General features: G+C 37.0%; 3 protein-coding genes across 3 annotated transcripts; 1 reads left to right on the top strand and 2 right to left on the bottom strand.

The window, feature by feature from the left end:
• Positions 1-223: 223 nt before the first annotated feature.
• Positions 224-9256, top strand: LOC109794285 (uncharacterized). The gene is made up of 4 exons (XM_083060747.1): positions 224-526; positions 1117-1194; positions 7050-8015; positions 8105-9256. The coding sequence occupies exons 1-4, from the start codon at positions 224-226 to the stop codon at positions 9254-9256; spliced, it is 2499 nt and encodes an 832-aa protein (XP_082916873.1).
• A 445-nt stretch (positions 9257-9701) lies between these two features.
• Positions 9702-10697, bottom strand: LOC145949850 (uncharacterized). The gene has a single exon (XM_083060746.1). It carries the CDS (start codon positions 10695-10697, stop codon positions 9702-9704), a length of 996 nt encoding a protein of 331 aa, XP_082916872.1.
• A 5-nt stretch (positions 10698-10702) lies between these two features.
• Positions 10703-11755, bottom strand: LOC145949849 (uncharacterized). Its single transcript, XM_083060745.1, has one exon. The coding sequence runs from the start codon at positions 11753-11755 to the stop codon at positions 10703-10705; it is 1053 nt and encodes a 350-aa protein (XP_082916871.1).
• Between the last annotated feature and the right edge of the window lie 8393 nt (positions 11756-20148).

The raw sequence follows: 20148 nt of genomic DNA, 5'->3' as shown, positions 1-20148 counted from the left end.
CGACCAGTAAAGGAGAGGGTTTTCACCTTAAAATAGTGATTAATTTTTTGAGAGATCAATAACTTATGACACCCTTTACCCCACATTCATAATTATATAATAAATGGAGATGGTGAGACAGATTCAGGAGAGGTTGAGGGCTATCTAGAGTCAACAAAAGTCCTATGCTGATAGGAGGAGGAGACCTCTAGAGTTTGAGGAGGGAGAACACATGTTTCTCAGGATGACACCAACTATTGGTGTGGGAAGGGCAGTAAGGGCTAAGAAGCTCACTCCGAGGTTCATTGGTCCTTACCAGATCCTTCATCGTGTAGGTCCAGTAGCTTATCAGTTGGCATTGCCTCTGGTTCTGTCCAACCTACATGATGTGTTTGACGTTTCACAGTTAAGGAAGTACATTAGAGATCCGAGTCATGTGGTAGAAATGGATGAGGTGCAAGTTAGAGAGAACTTGACCTATGAGAAGAGACCGCTAGTTGTGGTTGATCATAAGTTGAAGGAGCTTATGGGCAAATCCACCAACTTGGTAAAAGTTCTTTGGGATACAGCTACTGGTGAGGCGACCTAGGAGGTGGAGAGTCAGTTTAAGGAACGATATCCACTTCTCTTTTCAGGTAAGCCTATTTTCGGGGACGAAAATTTCTATTTGTTGGGAGGTATTGTAATGTAGTTAGTAGACTGGAATGAGGCGTTTCCAAATTGGAACGGGCTGTTTCAAACTACTAAAACAAGGGTGATTTAGTAGCCCAGAACGGGTCGTTCCCAAACTGGAATGAGTCGTTCCAAACTACTAAATAGGCCTATAAACCCTAGTTGGGAACGGGTCGTTCTGGTTTGAGAATGGGTCGTTCTAGTTTGAGAACAGGCCATTCCAAACATGACCGTTATGGATTAAAATGCAATCCTAGAACGGGCCGTTCCGGATTCAAAATGGGTCGTTCTGGCCACTCCAGACTTCTATAAATAGGCCACATAAGGAGAAAGAAGGGGAGCTTAGAGAGAGGTTTTAGAGAGAAGGACTCTGGGCCTATGAGCTCATTTCTCTTCCAAATTTCTTTGTATGATTCTTCTTCTCCTCTAGATCACTAATGTTTTCTGTCTTTTCTTGAAATTCAGACTAGGAAGCTTGCTTTTGGAGGATTAAAGTTTCAGATTGAGCTTCTGAAAGGAATTTTACTCCTTCTCTGTTCTTGGGTATTCCGAGTCAATCTTCAAGTGAGGGAAGCTAGAATGTTTGTCATTTAGTTGTATGTGAGTTTAGTGACTCAATTGATGCATGAAAGTCGAGGATCCATGGTTGGATTGGAGAATTTGCTCATTTTTTGGGGTTTTGAGAAAAATGAGGTTTTTGGTGATTTTGATGCATCAGATGGGTGCATGTTGATTTTGAGTTTGTTTTTGAGTTGTATGGAGCTTGTGCATTGTGTTTTTGTGTTTGCATGTGGCTAGATTTGCTGGTTTGGATGAGTTTTTGAACTCTCTAACTGGGATTAGGCCGGGCACAGGTTGAACGCCCCGGGCGTGGAAGAGCTTAGGGCTCTCAGGTTGGATGTTAGGCCGGGCGTGATTTGGTTGCCCCGGGCGTGAGTGGGTTTGATGTTTTTGGATTGAAATTGATGCTCATTCATGTTTAAAGTTGAAGTTTTAGATCATGTATGTATGATATATGATGTATGGTGAGGTGTGATTCATATGTATGCTTGGTAATGATATATATGAATGTTTAAATATGATATGACATGTATATATGTTCATATGAGTATGATTATTGATCATGATGGTGGGTAGACCATGTATGATGTATGATGCATTATTGCATGTGATGCCTTATGGCATGAGTATGGTTATTGATCATGATGGTGGGTAGACCATGTATGATGTGATGCATTATTGCATGTGATGTCTTATGGCATGAGTCTAGCTTAGGACTTGAGGAGAGGGAAAAATTTTTCGAACTGGAAGAGCTTACACAAAGTCTCTTGAGAGTGGTGCTTGGATAGGCCATTGATATATGAGAGTGGTGCTCAGGTAAGCCACTAGATTTGGGTGAGAGTGGTGCTCAGGTAGGCCACTGGATTGGGTGAGTCTCCTCTAAGTCCTTAACTAGTGTTGGAGCGAAGTATGAGGTCAAAGATTATTCCCTTAACCAAGTATTGGGAAGGGTGCGTGGATCCTTGCAGATAGTCGGTGTGCGAACTCCACAAGTGACTTGGTAATGCATGTCAAGGTCGTGGTAAGCCTATACCCAGTTGTTCTATACCTGACGGTGGATCCGAACTTCCAATTGTGTAAATAACATCATCTGAGTAAACCTGAGTAAGGATTTTTATCCTGTTTAGCTGTGACTGAGTGGGCGCATTGGGCGTGAAAACGATTGGGATGGTTTTAGTTGGATTGAGATGTCACTTACACTGCTCTACTATTAGGGAGATCTCCTAGGTGTATGCGTAACGATGCATTAGATGATAGATATGCATTTGATATCTGTCATGAGTTGCATGTTATTGCATGATTGTTATGATGATGAAGTGTATGGTGTTTGACTTCATGATTAGTGTGTTGCATGTTATGCATGAATAGATTTGGATAGAGTGTATGGTGTGGCTCTATGAACATGATTGGATGAATGTGTAGTATAAATATTTGTTATATACTTGTATGGTTGTTTATTCAACTCTAGCTTACCTTTCTGTTTCCATGTGGATGAATTGCGATGATCATACTTTGTATGGGAGCATATTAGGGCTAGCTTAGAGTTGAGGTCCGTTGTCAGATGAGTGTTAAGTCAAATGAAGAAACTCCCAACAAGGTTTTGAGTGAGACAAATATGATACATGTTGTTATCTCTAACAAGTGCGTTAGTATTTCCAAAAAGCATAAGTATAGGTAAAATGAAGAACAAGACTAAAGTTGGATAAGCAACAAATGAAGTCAGTACAATATATCAGATAAAGATTAACCAAGCATCAGACGATACAAGATGACAAACAAAATCTTCAAACATGAGCCAAGGGAAAACACATCATAAATACCCTGACAAAAGTTGGTCAATGAATTAGAAGAAAGTCATCCTCGTATTAGACGAAGGATAGTACAGACTAATAAGCATTCTAAACGGAAATGAAAGTCGGTCCATATGAAGACTGACCAGACGAGAAGAAAAGTCATACAATAATATCAAATACTCAGACGAAGTTCAAGTCTTGAGTCACACATGGACTATCAGATGAAGATGTAGTCTAACATGCAAGCAAGAGGAGAATCAATCTTCAAAGAAAAATTTGATTATCGTCTACGATCACAGAGAAGCACATGAAGTTATCAAAGTTGTGAGAAGAGAAGAATAAGGAAGAAAAGCAAACTTAAACATCAAATCATGAGTGTGTCAGAAAAAGGACACCCGCTTTTCAGAAAAAAGATAAAGTCCCTGCAGCTATATGACTGGGAAAGGACAAGAAGCTCCTAGGTCTTAGTAAAAATCAGAAATTGTAGATTCAGAAAGCACGCAATGTCTATGAACAAGAAGCAACATTTAATGCAAGATCAAATGCATTAAGTAAAAAATCAAACTAGTCTCAAACGACAATATCAGCTTCAACGGACATATGCAATGGGTAGATTTTATAAGACTATATATATGCCATAATCTCAAACCGGGAAAGGTGGCATTACCTTGGGCTATGACTTAACCGTAAGTATGGTTAAAGAGAGATCAAGTCCAAGAAATGGAGAAATCAGAGACGAAGCATTTAGAGTCAAATATACAGTCGAGCATTTGTATTTATCTCTATAGTCTAAGGTGTTCTAAGTGTAACTTAGGGACGAAAACCTTAGCGAGTGTAGAAACCTTTTTATCCTCTCTACGAGAGTAACCCACACACTCTAAATCTTTGTAGAACTAAGGTCACATACCTTAGTGAGTGTAACAAAATATGTATCCTCTCTTTGAGAGTAACCCAAACACTCAAATAAAACCTGCTTAGCCATCAGATGTAAAGCCTGAAGAGGCTAAGAAAAGAATACTTGTAAAAGCCCGGAGGGGCTTGTCAAAGAATACTCACTGCGAGCTAGAAGTGGCTGAAGAAAGAATACTAGAGTTGGTGAGTGAAGCCAACGGGCTAGGAGGTGGTCGAGAATACTCACTAAGCCAGAAGTGGCTGAATAAAGAATACTAGCGCTGGTGAGTAAATCTGGCAGGCCAGAAGTGGTCAAGAATACTTTTGGCCAAAAGTGGTCGATAATACTTGTGACTAGGAGTGGTCTGATACCTGGATAGTTGAGATAATACTCATTGCGAGCCAGAAGTAGTTGATTAAAGAATACTAGCGCTAGTGAGTGAAGCTAGCGGGCTAGGAGTGGTCGATAATACTTGGACCAGGAGTGGTTCTGACCTGGGTGGTCCATAATACTCATTACAAGCCTGAAGAGGCTGAACAAACAATACTTGTACGTCATTGAATACTTAGTGGAACCCTTTGTTTGAAGGAGACTGGACGTAGCTCAACTTGAGCAAACCAATATAAAAACATTTGCTCTATTTCTCTACATCTCAGACGCATATTCAGTTAAACTATTTTTAACATACTAAAAACTTCATCCCATGTTTATCGTCCATTGTAATCATTTTCAGACGATAACCACAACTGCCTAACTAAGTATCTTGAAGAAACATTTTTATTTAAGAAATATTTTTGTGTACAGACGATAAGTTTTTCAGACGCAAACATCTTCTCCTGAACTAACCCTGCACAGTTTTGATTTAGCATTCAAAATAAGATTTTGTTGAACAAAGAAGATATTCCACTTGCGAAAAAGCTTTAAAATTCCTTTGTTCACACTCACACACATTCAACCCCCCTTCTGTGTGTTTTTCATCTAACTTCAACGAGGAGTTTTATCCTAGTGTTAGAGTTACCTACTGGGGTAACTGTTGTTGTGCTTGACCAGCACTAGGGAATATTATTTTGGATGATTGTACATATATATAGTGTTATAATTTGTTTTTAAAAAACTTAGTTATTATTATATTTTATATACCTTGTATGTATGAGTTGTCACATTTAATATTCCTTTAATATAGTTGTAATAGTGCGATTCCACTAAGTGTAGGGACCATGACAGGTCGTTACAGATGTTATAAAAACATTACTTCAGATTTTCAAGGTTTAGTATTTAAAATATTTTTGTGTTATTTATTATATTCAAAAAGATATAGTTTAACATATTATATATTTTTGCTCAAAAGTCTATTCAACACTTAAAAAACCATTCAACACATAAAAGGCTTTTGTGCTGATTGTTATGCTCATAACATATCAAACCCTTATGATGTAGATGTTATATGTTTGACTGTTAATAACACAATGTAGAAGAAAATGAAGAAAAGACTCCACACAAGGATTTTATATTGATTTGATAAATCATGATTTGATATGTATCTTTTCCTTTAATTTAGCTATTTTACATTCCATCCATGGCTAATTATAGGATTTAGATAGATATGTGTGTTGTTGGGCCTAATTGGATAGTTGGGAATTATTATTCTAAATTTTGCTGTTTTTGGGCTGATGAACATGTCTCGGTTTTCAGGCCATAACTTGGGCTGTGGTGATCCAAATGGAGCAAACTTGGTGGCCCTGGAAAGCTGAGACAAAGACCTAAAACTTTGCAGAAGGCGCCGTTGGCAACTTCGATCATCTAGAAGGCCAAATTCGGTGATCAATAATCGGTGCGGAAAAGAATATGGAATCCAACTCATCCCACCAACAACACCAAATCATCCCACCACCTACACAACTCATCCCATTTCGTTTTGTCTACACTTTTTCCCATTATTTTACAGTTTTTATGTGTTGTATGAAGGCTATAAATAGGCCTTCATTTCTCCATTGCAAGATGTCCCAAAACACCTTCAAATAAGTTACTCTTGGGTGTTCTTCTACCTCCCTTTCTTCTTCTTCTTCTCAATTTCTTCCTAGTCTTTCTTGTTATTTAATGTTATAATGTCTTTTAATTTTATGGATAGCTAAGTTTCTAATTCAGCTTGTGGTAATAAGTTCTAATGGATTTTGAGGTTTGAAGAAAATTTTGTGTATCCTCAACTCTTAATAATTGAATTTATCTTTATCTTTCTATCTTGTTTATGCTTATATAATTGAATTTGAATTGATCACTTAAATTCATTACATAAGACGTTCTCATTAACTCCTTGAACTAAGACCTATGTGATGCTTACTTACATTGGACTTAAGAAGGAATGCAAGACCAAGAATTATGTGACGCTTGTTTACATTAATTTTGAGAAAGACAAAGGAATATTCATGGACTTAATTGATTGACTCATTAATTGTTTGCCGATTCAAGGACTTAGAGTTTAACTAGGGATTAAATGTGAATGAATAATTCTAACCTTGTTAACTCGAATCATGTTTGCTTAAACATTTGAAGAATCTCCTAAATTAATTGACGCTTGATTGGTTAACTTTGGGACAAGCAAGAATTGATTAATTAAGTTCTCCAATGGATGGCTTGTTGGATTCTTGGACTTAGAGACCAAATAGGGATTAAAATTGGACGCTTGATCCTAACCTAATGGACTCAAATAATGTTTGGAAAGAATCTATTTAAGTTTTGTTGGTGCTTAACTAATTGAACTTAAATGCAAGAATTTAATTATTATTTGAGATTGAGATTTTGAACCAAGGATAAATCCAAAGAACGAAAATCCACAAGTTGAAGTTTTTATCATCTAAGTTTATTATTCAACTTCTTGTTCTAAAAATTATATCAAACTCCAAACCCCCCCCTTTTTTTCAAAATTTTGTTAATACTGCTAATATAATAAAAAGAATTTCCTTTGATCCTCGAGAGACGACTTTGGGGCACTACTGTGCTACAAGTTTAAACTCATTTTACATTTGTGTTTGATAGAGGCTTCGACAACCTCTCGTCAAATTGGCGCCGTTGCCGGGGATTAAAGGTGTCATTTTGTTATATTAGATATCTTTCATTTTATTTTATTTTCATTTTCTCTTTGTATTTTTGTATAGTGTATGACAAGATCTTCTACTAGTCCTTTACTTGATTTGGATCCTGAAATTGAAAGAACACTAAGGATAACTAGAAGAAGACTTTTTAGAAATACTTCTAATAATCAAAACAATAACATGGCTGATAATAGGACACTAAAACAATTGGCTGCACCTGATGTTTCAAATCCACCTTTATGCATTCAATTTTCTGCTGATGAGGATGACTGTGAACTAAAATCAAGTTTAGTTCATTTGTTACCCAAATTTCATGGACTTTCAGGTGAAGATCCCCACAAGCACTTGAAAGAGTTTCATGTTGTATGTTCAACCATGAAACCTGCTGGTAGCAATGAAGAAAGCATAAAGTTGAAAGCATTCCAGTTTTCACTAGTTGATGCAGCCAAGGAGTGGTTGTATTATCTCCCTCCTAAAAGAGTCACATGGGATGAAATGAAGAGACTGTTTCTAGAAAAATACTTTCCTGCTTCTAGAACTGCAGCCATAAGAAAGAGCATATGTGGCATCAAGCAAATGAATGATGAAACACTACATGACTATTGGGAGAGATTCAAGAGGCTATGTGCAAGTTGTCCACAACATCAAATCAGTGAGCAACTTCTAATTCAATACTTTTATGAAGGTCTCTTACCAATGGATAGAAGCATGATCGATGCTGCTAGTGGTGGTGCTCTAATGGATAAAACTCCTGCTGCTGCCAAAGACTTGATTGCAAATATGGCAGCCAACACACAACAATTTGGTGCAACAAGAGGAACTAGTTCAAGGTCAGTAAATGAGGTACAATTATCTAGTACTGAACATCAAAGACTAGAGAATAGATTAGATGAATTGACCTATTTGGTGCGAGGATTGGCCATGATGAAACAAGCGCCTGCTAAACTCTGTGGCATTTGTGCTTGTCCCTCTCATCCAACTGATGCATGCCCTCAGCTACAAGAAGATAATCCTGAAGAAGTAGCTGCTGTAAATAACTTCCCAAATTCCTCACAACCAAGAAATGACCAAGCCAGAAATAACTTCAATCCCAGATACAATGATCATCCTGGTTTCAGATGGAGCAACAACAACAACCATTTCCAAATAGGCAACCTTTCCAACAAGCTCCAAGGCAGTCAATGCAACAACCACAACAACAACAAAATAACCCTTCCTTGGAGGACCTTGTAAAACAAATGGCTATGCAAAACTTGCAATTCCAACAAAGAACTGATGCTAGCATTCAAAACTTGGAAAAGCAAGTAGGACAAATGGCATCTTCCATAAGCCAACTTCAAGCACAAGGATCAAGTAAGTTGCCTTCTCAAACTATTCCTAATCCTACAGGAAATGTTAGTGCCATCACACTTAGATCTGGAAAGACTGTGGAAGTTAAAAATGATGTGAAACCTGCCACTGCATCTGAGAAATCTGAAAACAAGGAGAAGCAATCTTTCCAGTCAAAGGATGAAGAGCCAAGCATTCCACTACCCTTTCCACAAAGAGTTTTACAAACTAGGAAAGCTGAAGCTGAAAAAGATAAAGAATTGCTTGAGACTTTCAGAAAGGTAGAAGTAAACATTCCTCTGCTAGATGCAATCAAACAAATCCCTAGATATGCCAAATTCTTGAAGGAAATGTGCACCCATAAAAGAAGGTTGAAAGGGAATGAAAAAATAAGTCTGGGAGAGAATGTTTCTGCTATCATTCAACCAATGCCTCAGAAATGCAAGGATCCAGGTACGTTCACTATCCCTTGTACAATAGGTAATTGCATATTTGAAAATGCCATGTTAGACTTAGGTGCATCTATCAATGTCATGCCTATGTCTATCTTTAAATCTTTGGGGCTTGGTCCTTTAATTCCAACTGGTGTGGTGATTCAACTTGCAAATAGAAGTAGTACTTACCCTTCAGGATTAATTGAAGATGTCTTAGTTAGAGTAGGAGAACTAATTTTTCCTGCTGACTTTTATATCCTAGAGATGGAGGGTGAAACTACAACTAAGGTACCAATCATTTTAGGTAGACCTTTTCTTAAAACTGCAAAAACAAAAATAGATGTGCATGCTGGAACTCTTTCCTTAGAGTTTGGTGATAATATAGTCAAGTTCAACATTCTAGATGCCATGAAACACCCTAGGGAAGAACACTCTGTATTTCACATTGATTTGTTGGATGACTTGGTTGATTGTTATGCACATGACCATTTATGCACCGTATCATAAAACTGCTACACCGTATCATCCTCAATCAAATATGGTTGATTTGTCGAAGCCTCTATCAAACACAAATGTAAAATGAGTTTAAACTTGTAGCACAGTAGTGCCCCAAAGTCGTCTCTCGAGGATAAAAGGAAATTCTTTTTATTATATTAGCAGTATTAACAAAATTTTGGAAAAAAGGGGGGGGGTTTGGAGTTTGATATAATTTTTAGAACAAGAAGTTGAATAATAAACTTAGATGATAAAAACTTCAACTTGTGGATTTTCGTTCTTTGGATTTATCCTTGGTTCAAAATCTCAATCTCAAATAATAATTAAATTCTTGCATTTAAGTTCAATTAGTTAAGCACCAACAAAACTTAAATAGATTCTTTCCAAAGTTCAAGCGAACATTATTTGAGTCCATTAGGTTAGGATCAAGCGTCCAATTTTAATCCCTATTTGGTCTCTAAGTCCAAGAATCCAACAAATCAATGTGAAATACAGAGTGTTCTTCCCTAGGGTGTTTCATGGCATCTAGAATGTTGAACTTGACTATATTATCACCAAACTCTAAGGAAAGAGTTCCAGCATGCACATCTATTTTTGTTTTTGCAATTTTAAGAAAAGGTCTACCTAAAATGATTGGTACCTTAGTTGTAGTTTCACCCTCCATCTCTAGGATATAAAAGTCAGCAGGAAAAATTAGTTCTCCTACTCTAACTAAGACATCTTCAATTAATCCTGAAGGGTAAGTACTACTTCTATTTGCAAGTTGAATCACCACACCAGTTGGAATTAAAGGACCAAGCCCCAAAGATTTAAAGATAGACATAGGCATGACATTGATAGATGCACCTAAGTCTAACATGGCATTTTCAAATATGCAATTACCTATTGTACAAGGGATAGTGAACGTACCTGGATCCTTGCATTTCTGAGGCATTGGTTGAATGATAGCAGAAACATTCTCTCCCAGACTTATTTTTTCATTCCCTTTCAGCCTTCTTTTATGGGTGCACATTTCCTTCAAGAATTTGGCATATCTAGGGATTTGTTTGATTGCATCTAGCAGAGGAATGTTTACTTCTACCTTTCTGAAAGTCTCAAGCAATTCTTTATCTTTTTCAGCTTCAGCTTTCCTAGTTTGTAAAACTCTTTGTGGAAAGGGTAGTGGAATGCTTGGCTCTTCATCCTTTGACTGGAAAGATTGCTTCTCCTTGTTTTCAGATTTCTCAGATGCAGTGGCAGGTTTCACATCATTTTTAACTTCCACAGTCTTTCCAGATCTAAGTGTGATGGCACTAACATTTCCTGTAGGATTAGGAATAGTTTGAGAAGGCAACTTACTTGATCCTTGTGCTTGAAGTTGGCTTATGGAAGATGCCATTTGTCCTACTTGCTTTTCCAAGTTTTGAATGCTAGCATCAGTTCTTTGTTGGAATTGCAAGTTTTGCATAGCCATTTGTTTTACAAGGTCCTCCAAGGAAGGGTTATTTTGTTGTTGTTGTGGTTGTTGCATTGACTGCCTTGGAGCTTGTTGGAAAGGTTGCCTATTTGGAAATGGTTGTTGTTGTTGCTCCATCTGAAACCAGGATGATCATTGTATCTGGGATTGAAGTTATTTCTGGCTTGGTCATTTCTTGGTTGTGAGGAATTTGGGAAGTTATTTACAGCAGCTACTTCTTCAGGATTATCTTCTTGTAGCTGAGGGAATGCATCAGTTGGATGAGAGGGACAAGCACAAATGCCACAGAGTTTAGCAGGCGCTTGTTTCATCATGGCCAATCCTCGCACCAAAGAGGTCAATTCATCTAATCTATTCTCTAGTCTTTGATGTTCAGTACTAGATAATTGTACCTCATTTACTGACCTTGAACTAGTTCCTCTTGTTGCACCAAATTGTTGTGTGTTGGCTGCCATATTTGCAATCAAGTCTTTGGCAGCAGCAGGAGTTTTATCCATTAGAGCACCACCACTAGCAGCATCGATCATGCTTCTATCCATTGGTAGGAGACCTTCATAAAAGTATTGAATTAGAAGTTGCTCACTGATTTGATGTTGTGGACAACTTGCACATAGCCTCTTGAATCTCTCCCAATAGTCATGTAGTGTTTCATCATTCATTTGCTTGATGCCACATATGCTCTTTCTTATGGCTGCAGTTCTAGAAGCAGGAAAGTATTTTTCTAGAAACAGTCTCTTCATTTCATCCCATGTGACTCTTTTAGGAGGGAGATAATACAACCACTCCTTGGCTGCATCAACTAGTGAAAACTGGAATGCTTTCAACTTTATGCTTTCTTCATTGCTACCAGCAGGTTTCATGGTTGAACATACAACATGAAACTCTTTCAAGTGCTTGTGGGGATCTTCACCTGAAAGTCCATGAAATTTGGGTAACAAATGAACTAAACTTGATTTTAGTTCACAGTCATCCTCATCAGCAGAAAATTGAATGCATAAAGGTGGATTTGAAACATCAGGTGCAGCCAATTGTTTTAGTGTCCTATTATCAGCCATGTTATTGTTTTGATTATTAGAAGTATTTCTAAAAAGTCTTCTTCTAGTTATCCTTAGTGTTCTTTCAATTTCAGGATCCAAATCAAGTAAAGGACTAGTAGAAGATCTTGTCATACACTATACAAAAATACAAAGAGAAAATGAAAATAAAATAAAATGAAAGATATCTAATATAACAAAATGACACCTTTAATCCCCGGCAACGGCGCCAATTTGACGAGAGGTTGTCGAAGCCTCTATCAAACACAAATGTAAAATGAGTTTAAACTTGTAGCACAGTAGTGCCCCAAAGTCGTCTCTCGAGGATCAAAGGAAATTCTTTTTATTATATTAGCAGTATTAACAAAATTTTGGAAAAAAGGGGGGGGTTTGGAGTTTGATATAATTTTTAGAACAAGAAGTTGAATAATAAACTTAGATGATAAAAACTTCAACTTGTGGATTTTCGTTCTTTGGATTTATCCTTGGTTCAAAATCTCAATCTCAAATAATAATTAAATTCTTGCATTTAAGTTCAATTAGTTAAGCACCAACAAAACTTAAATAGATTCTTTCCAAACATTATTTGAGTCCATTAGGTTAGGATCAAGCGTCCAATTTTAATCCCTATTTGGTCTTTAAGTCCAAGAATCCAACAAGCCATCCATTGGAGAACTTAATTAATCAATTCTTGCTTGTCCCAAAGTTAACCAATCAAGCGTCAATTAATTTAGGAGATTCTTCAAATGTTTAAGCAAACATGATTCGAGTTAACAAGGTTAGAATTATTCATTCACATTTAATCCCTAGTTAAACTCTAAGTCCTTGAATCGGCAAACAATTAATGAGTCAATCAATTAAGTCCATGAATATTCCTTTGTCTTTCTCAAAATTAATGTAAACAAGCGTCACATAATTCTTGGTCTTGCATTCCTTCTTAAGTCCAATGTAAGTAAGCATCACATAGGTCTTAGTTCAAGGAGTTAATGAGAACGTCTTATGTAATGAATTTAAGTGATCAATTCAAATTCAATTATATAAGCATAAACAAGATAGAAAGATAAAGATAAATTCAATTATTAAGAGTTGAGGATACACAAAATTTTCTTCAAACCTCAAAATCCATTAGAACTTATTACCACAAGCTGAATTAGAAACTTAGCTATCCATAAAATTAAAAGACATTATAACATTAAATAACAAGAAAGACTAAGAAGAAATTGAGAAGAAGAAGAAGAAAGGGAGGTAGAAGAACACCCAAGAGTAACTTATTTGAAGGTGTTTTGGGACATCTTGCAATGGAGAAATGAAGGCCTATTTATAGCCTTCATACAACACATAAAAACTGTAAAATAATGGGAAAAAGTGTAGACAAAACGAAATGGGATGAGTTGTGTAGGTGGTGGGATGATTTGGTGTTGTTGGTGGGATGAGTTGGATTCCATATTCTTTTCCGCACCGATTATTGATCACCGAATTTGGCCTTCTAGATGATCGAAGTTGCCAACGGCGCCTTCTGCAAAGTTTTAGGTCTTTGTCTCAGCTTTCCAGGGCCACCAAGTTTGCTCCATTTGGATCACCACAGCCCAAGTTATGGCCTGAAAACCGAGACATGTTCATCAGCCCAAAAACAGCAAAATTTAGAATAATAATTCCCAACTATCCAATTAGGCCCAACAACACACATATCTATCTAAATCCTATAATTAGCCATGGATGGAATGTAAAATAGCTAAATTAAAGGAAAAGATACATATCAAATCATGATTTATCAAATACCCCCACACTTAGCTTTTTGCACTCCTGGGCAAAATCATGAAAGCAAAGTAGAGAACAATTCCAAAGATAGAAAGAAATATAGACATCAATACACACAAGAAAACAAACAGATTTACGCAATCCTCAATGAATCCTGGGAAAAGAAAAGGAGTAGACAATATCCAACACAAAAAGAGTCAGAGAAACTAGACACTTATGGAAATTATCCAAGCATTTCAAGGCATGGCAAGATAATTAATCAGCTCAAGAGGTGAATCAAAAGCAATAGAACCTCACAAGATGCACTATATTACTGTATCTCTCAAATGTCCAGGCAACTGTATACTCTCAAAGCACTCATGAAAAACAAGCAACAGATAGATTTGGCAAGCCTCTAAAATCAATGCCCAATAAACATGCACAAAAGGATCATAAGGTCTTTTCAGGGTTGTAATAAGGACAAGGTGGGATAAAATTTAGGATAAGTAGCTATAAACCAGAGGAACTATTAGAGCAATGGGGAATAAGTATGAAATAAGCATAAGAGCAAACCCAAAAATTGCTAATACACCTCCAACACCAATTATTTTCCTTTTCCTCAAACAAATTTTTTTTTTTTTTTTTGTTTTGTTTTGTTTTGTTTTGTTTTGTTTTGTTTTTTTTTTTTTTTTTTCACACATCATGAAACACTAAGACATATACAACAGGAAGAATTAACTAGCCAAAATTTAATAACCAATGATACATCCCTTACTTATTCAAGAATTTATTCCCAAAACTATTCCAAAGCTCCAAAATTCCCTAAGGTTAAGGTGATCTTGGTTTTTCACTTAAGGCTTGTAATGAGCTTCAAACAAAGAAGGGTAAATAGGCTTAGCAGGGGTTATCAAAGGAGTTAATTCAAGGTAGGCTTATTTGGCTAGAGGCTTATAGGAACAAAAATGCCTTAATCATATCCATACATGCATGTGAATCAAGAAGTATCAAATAGAGTCAAGACAAGGCAACTGTGCAAGTAATCAAGAGGCATATCACACAAGAAAGAATAGAGAATGGCTTAATTCCTCACACAGGGTATATCTGTCACCTTCAATTCAACCTCTCAAACCTCATAATCAACTTTACAAGCATAGAAAGACAGGGATTTCAAAAGTTGTTGTGGATTTTGTTAGGTCTAACATTTTCTGCAGATTTGGCATTCCAAGAGCCATCATCAGTGATCAAGGGACGCATTTTTGCAACCGCAATTTGGAAAGCCTCTTGAGAAAATATGGTGTTGTACATAAAACTGCTACACCGTATCATCCTCAATTAAATGGACAAGCTGAGGTGTCAAATCGAGAGATAAAACAAATTTTGGAGAAAACAGTCCAACCAAACAGAAAGGATTGGAGCAAGAGACTTGAAGATGCTCTGTGGGCTTATAGAACTGCATACAAAACACCAATTGGGATGTCACCTTTTCGATTGGTCTTTGGTAAAGCATGTCACCTTCCAGTGGAAATTGAGCATAAGTCATATTGGGCAGTAAAACAATGCAACTTAGCTTATGACAAAGCTGGCATGGAAAGAAAGTTGCAATTACAAGAACTTGAAGAGATTCGGTTAGAGGCTTATGAGAACTCAAAAATGTACAAAGAGAAGACCAAAATTATCCATGACAAAATGATATCAAGAAAGGAATTCTCTGTTGGACAAAAAGTTCTTCTTTACAATTCTCGCCTCAAGCTCATGCCCGGAAAGCTTCGTTCCAGATGGATAGGACCTTTTGTAGTTACTGATGTGTTCCCTCATGGAGCAGTAGAGATCAAGAGTGAATTATCACAAAATAAATTTAAGGTCAATGGCCACAGACTAAAAATTTTTCATACAAGTGAAGGATACCAAGAGCAAACTGTTGAGGAACTCAGCTTGCATGATCCATTCCAACCTCCATAAATGAGGGAGCTTATTTATCCTCTCCTTTTATTTCACTTGTCATAATTTACATTGCATAACATTGAGGACAATTGATGTATGGAAAACCGCAAGTGTACGGTTGTCGTCAAGTAATAAATATCGAATCACAAGGACTACGTGTTTGACCTAGAATTACTAGTATTTTAATTTGAATTTTAAAACAGATAGAATTTTTGTTTTGAGATGATAAGATCAGATTCGATGGTAAAAGAGATAGTAATGCAATTAATGAATAAGATAAAACTTTAAGATAAGATAAGGAGATTTTCGGGAATCTAGGGTTCGCACAAAGAGTTCCAACATTATTGAATTATTATTTTCATTAATTAATTCTATTCCATCTTGAAGGTAGTCTTAACCTAATTTAATCCTTGCACCTTCTCAGGCTACGAGGATGTGTTTAATTAAAATTAATCTCTACTCTCGTGGTAATTACGTTCAATTAAACCCATTAAGATCTTTGTTAATCTATTGCTCCTCGAAAGCTTAAATCAACTCTCGTGATTTAACACTCAAGTCTGTTCCTTTAGGTTCCGATAATTAGGTTCTCCTCTCAGTTCATCCCTAATTATCTATGATTATGAAAATTAAGATTAATTGTTTATCATAATTATAATCAAGTTCTCCTCTCAGTTCATCCTTAATTAATGTTATTATGAAAACAATAATATTAAAGTTCATATATAAAATATAAAAGAACAGATCAAGAATTGGAATAAAATTAAGAAACTGAATAATGCATTAATAAAGAGGTTCTCAGAGGCTAAGCCCTGATCCCAGAAAAAGGGAAACTACTCACAGGAGTTCATAGTAGTTCTCCAAGAAAAAAAAGAATAAAAGAAAAGCAAACCTTAGAGTCGATGGCACAGGCACCCAACCTTCTCCAAGTGTCAAAAACTAAAAAACTGTCTCCGAAACAAAAATCCCTGTTCTAGGCTAACCTCATCTAATTTATAACCTAAAAGGGTAAAAAGGTAAAACTACCAAGATAAAAATTACAAAGATAAAATAAAAATAAAACATAAAACTTAAAAAGCTGGGACGCGAAGTGAATCACGGCCGTGACTGAGAATCACGACCGTGATCTTCTCTGGAGCACATCTATGAAGGGTCAGTGGCGTTCATGGGTGTGATTGGGAGTCACGGCCGTGATTTTCTCTGGTGAATCACGGGCGTGATTTAGAATCACGGCCGTGATTTTCCCTGTAGCTCAGCATTTCCTCTTTAATTCTTAAATCTTGATCCTGCTCAGAGAAAACACAACACATACCAAGAAAAGCATAAAATAGGAAAATGATATAAAAATTTATTAAAAACATGAAAGATATGCATGATTATGCTATGAATTCTTGTGAATTAAAGTGCTAAAATACGAGTAAAATACACAACATCAAATAACCCCAAACTTGAACTTTTGTTTGTCCTCAAACAATAATTAGCACTTTGAAAAAAAAAATCATCAAGAATTAACTGAGCATTTAAAATCTTCACTCTTAGTCTCACAAGGTCCAATTAGAGTCTTAATCTTTCATTACTAGCGCCAACTCTTAGTTTCTAAGAGTTTCATGATGTCAAATCTTGTAAAGCTCATTAGTCAAACGAAGATAATTTAACAGAAATAATTTTTCAATTCTTGTGACACAAATAGGGGTAATATTTTTATTTTTGTTTTTGTCTCACCTAAAACATTTCCCCAGTAGCCAATCAGTGTAGAGAGGATGATAATTTCAAGAACACGTAGCCTCAAAGGGGGTCTAGCTATTTTACTAAACAATTCCCCAGTAGCTAATTAGTTCCCTTAGTTTTCTAAGGTTAAGAATATTCTCCCTCTAACCTATGACCTCAAAGGGGTGCTAGGTGATTTTTTTTTTTTTATTACCCCCCAAAAGCTTTTAAGCACGAATTAAAAAGAATTTATCTTCAAGAGACTATTTTTATAATTCTCGATCATTTCAAGCCTCAATACTAAGAACCAAGTGCTAGCCACAAAACCAGCTAATTTTTCAACCTTTTGTTCTGAGACTTCAAGATTCAATTCATCACATTTAGTGTTTTCAAAGACGAACAATTTCATTAAAAATATTTACTTTTCAAACACAAATTCAAGCTGGGATTAACTGAATATGTATATATGCATGATTTTTTTTTTTTTATTTTGAAATTTTGCATGAATGAATGAAATGCGTACATCCTCCTAACCCCAAACTTAAAGATTTGCTTGTCCCGAAGCAAAGAGCTAATGAATGCATGATAGATTATTTTGACAAAATTATAAAATGCATGAATATGCAACCAACCCACAACAGAAAGGAATGCTTGTCCCTAAGCAACAGAGTAAAATAAGGAATAAGAAAGATCTCACTGTGGTGGAAAATCATCTGGATACCGTTGAATGTGCCATTGATACATTTGATCAACCATGTAATTATAATGCTGCTGGCGTTCATCCATTTGTTTCAGCCGGTTATCCATTGATTGAATAGCTGCCAGGATAGCAGCATTGTCCACCTCAGGTCCAGGATGTAGAGGGGGTTGTTCAGGAGCTGCTTCCTCATCTGCAGGAGCCGCTTCCTCAGCTGCTGGAGGTAGGTCCTCTAATGGCTCCAGTGGAAACTGCCGTGTAGCCCGGTTCTTCACGGTGTATGTTGGATTTGGTAACTGGTGGTGCACTCCCGACTGGGTTACTACAAAGTAATATTTATCATCTTCATCTTTCGCAATGCAGTTCATAGAAGAGCAAGTAGCAAAATTAATAGTACGGCTTCCAGGGAGTGGTTCTAACTGGTCCAGCCAAGCGTGATAGCCAAGGTGTTTGGCTATAGTGGTAATGAGGCCGCCATTCACAATCGCACCGTGGCTGGTATTGGAAATACTCTGGAACTGTCGTGCCAAATGACTGCCAGAATCAATAGGCTCCTCTCTGTTTTCCATCATAGCCCATAAAAGTAAAAGGTCGCTCAAACGAACCTTTCCTTCAGAATCACCTCGGGCCAAAACAGTAGAGGCAATAAAGCGGTGCATAATACGGATGGCGGGATGGCGGAAAGCAGAGGAATTACATTTTCCAGCGACCCAATTACTTGTACCTGTCAAACTATACCAAAAAGAACCAGGGTTGAAAGAACTTGGGGTTCTCGTGCTCCCTCCAGTGGGAAATCCAAAAATATTATTGAACTGAGCCAGGGTTAATTCGTGTTCTTGGTTAAACATACGGAAAGAAATCAAACCTTCAGAACAATTTGGCCCAGATAATATTTCCGTGTGGAGAGAGCTCAAGAACTCAAGAACTAGTCGAGGATAAACAACATCATTATGCATGGTAGCAAAGGTTGTCCACCCAATGTTAGTTAACATGAAATTGATATCAGCACGTAAACCCAACTTACGAATAAATGGGAAGTCGAGATACCTGGTAGGATGGATAGTGCGGAAGCGTAATACCTCGTTCCGCTCACGCTGTTCATCGTTCCGATAGAACCTCGGAGGAAGGTGCGGAATTTCACTTGCTTCTTCCTCGTAACTGTGGGTATCGGAAGCGGTGGAGGACGAACCAACGGTACGGGTGCGCTTGGGAGCCATGGATGAACGGAAGGAGTGAATGTGGGAGGAAGAGGGAAGAAGAGGAAGAAGAAGTGAGAAGCTAGGGTTTGGGAGAGAAGAAAAGAGAGAATGGGCAGAGTTCGTAAGTTTGAGAGAAGTGAGAATGTAAAAGGAGGGGGAAAAATATATAAGGGAAAGGGGAATTTCAAAAATCACGGGTTGTATCTGTTGAGCGTCAGCAGGGAATCACGGGCGTGATTGGAAATCACGGCCGTGATTCTCTTTGTGAGTTTTCAAAAATTCAAACAGAGGAGATCACGCCCGTGATTTATAATCACGGTCGTGATTCTCTCTGGGGTTTTCCAAAAATTTTCCAGAGAAGATCACGCCCGTGATTTATAATCACGGTCGTGATTCTCTCTGGGGTTTTCCAAAAATTTTCCAGAGAAGATCACGCCCGTGATTTAGAATCACGGTCGTGATTCTCTCTGGAACTCTGAAATTTTATTTTATTATTATTATTATTATTATTTTTTTTTTTAAGAAACTTGAGTAGGTTCCTGAAGAACCATAGAGTATAATTTTTCTAAGTGTTCCCCATGGAAATATAACTTCAATCTCTGTGCATTGACCTTGAATATGTCGCCTTTATCGTTTCTGATTTCTACAGCTCCATAGGGATATACTTTTTGAACTGTAAAAGGCCCTGACCATCTTGACTTCAATTTTCCAGGAAACAATCCGAGTCTGGAATTAAATAATAGCACCGAGTCCCCTTGCTTGAATTCTCTTCTATGTATATGCTTGTCATGCCACCTCTTTGTTCTTTCTTTGTAAATCTTAGCATTTTCATATGAGTCTAATCTGATTTCATCAAGCTCATTGAGTTCCAATTTCCTTTTTTCTCCAGTATCCTTTAGGTCATAGTTGAAGTATTTTGTTGCCCACAAAGCCTTGTGTTCTAGCTCTACAGGAAGATGGCAAGATTTGCCATAAATCAGCCTAAATGGAGACATGCCAATAGGTGTTTTGTAAGCACTCCTGTAGGCCCAAAGAGCTTCATCTAATCTTAAAGACCAGTCCTTTCTTGTTGTAGATACAGTCTTCTCAAGAATCTTTTTGATTTCTCTGTTGGGTATTTCTACCTGTCCACTTGT

Source organism: Cajanus cajan, chromosome 7 (assembly GCF_000230855.2).
Source record: "Cajanus cajan strain Asha chromosome 7, NIPB_CcT2T_4, whole genome shotgun sequence".
NCBI classification, from domain to species: Eukaryota; Viridiplantae; Streptophyta; class Magnoliopsida; order Fabales; family Fabaceae; genus Cajanus; species Cajanus cajan.
This window is presented reverse-complemented; position numbering and strand designations above follow the sequence as displayed.

What these genes read in the sequence shown, in the direction of transcription:
- LOC145949850 (XM_083060746.1), bottom strand. Translation starts at nt 10,697, where the DNA reads ATGGCTATGCAAAACTTGCAATTCCAACAAAGAACTGATGCTAGCATT.
- LOC109794285 (XM_083060747.1), top strand. Translation starts at nt 224, where the DNA reads ATGACACCAACTATTGGTGTGGGAAGGGCAGTAAGGGCTAAGAAGCTC. An exon ending in TGGGCAAATCCACCAACTTG is followed by an intron (nt 527 to 1,116) that starts GTAAAAGTTCTT and finishes CTTGAAATTCAG; the next exon opens with ACTAGGAAGCTTGCTTTTGG. An exon ending in TACTCCTTCTCTGTTCTTGG is followed by an intron (nt 1,195 to 7,049) that starts GTATTCCGAGTC and finishes ATTTTTGTATAG; the next exon opens with TGTATGACAAGATCTTCTAC.
- LOC145949849 (XM_083060745.1), bottom strand. Translation starts at nt 11,755, where the DNA reads ATGGCTGATAATAGGACACTAAAACAATTGGCTGCACCTGATGTTTCA.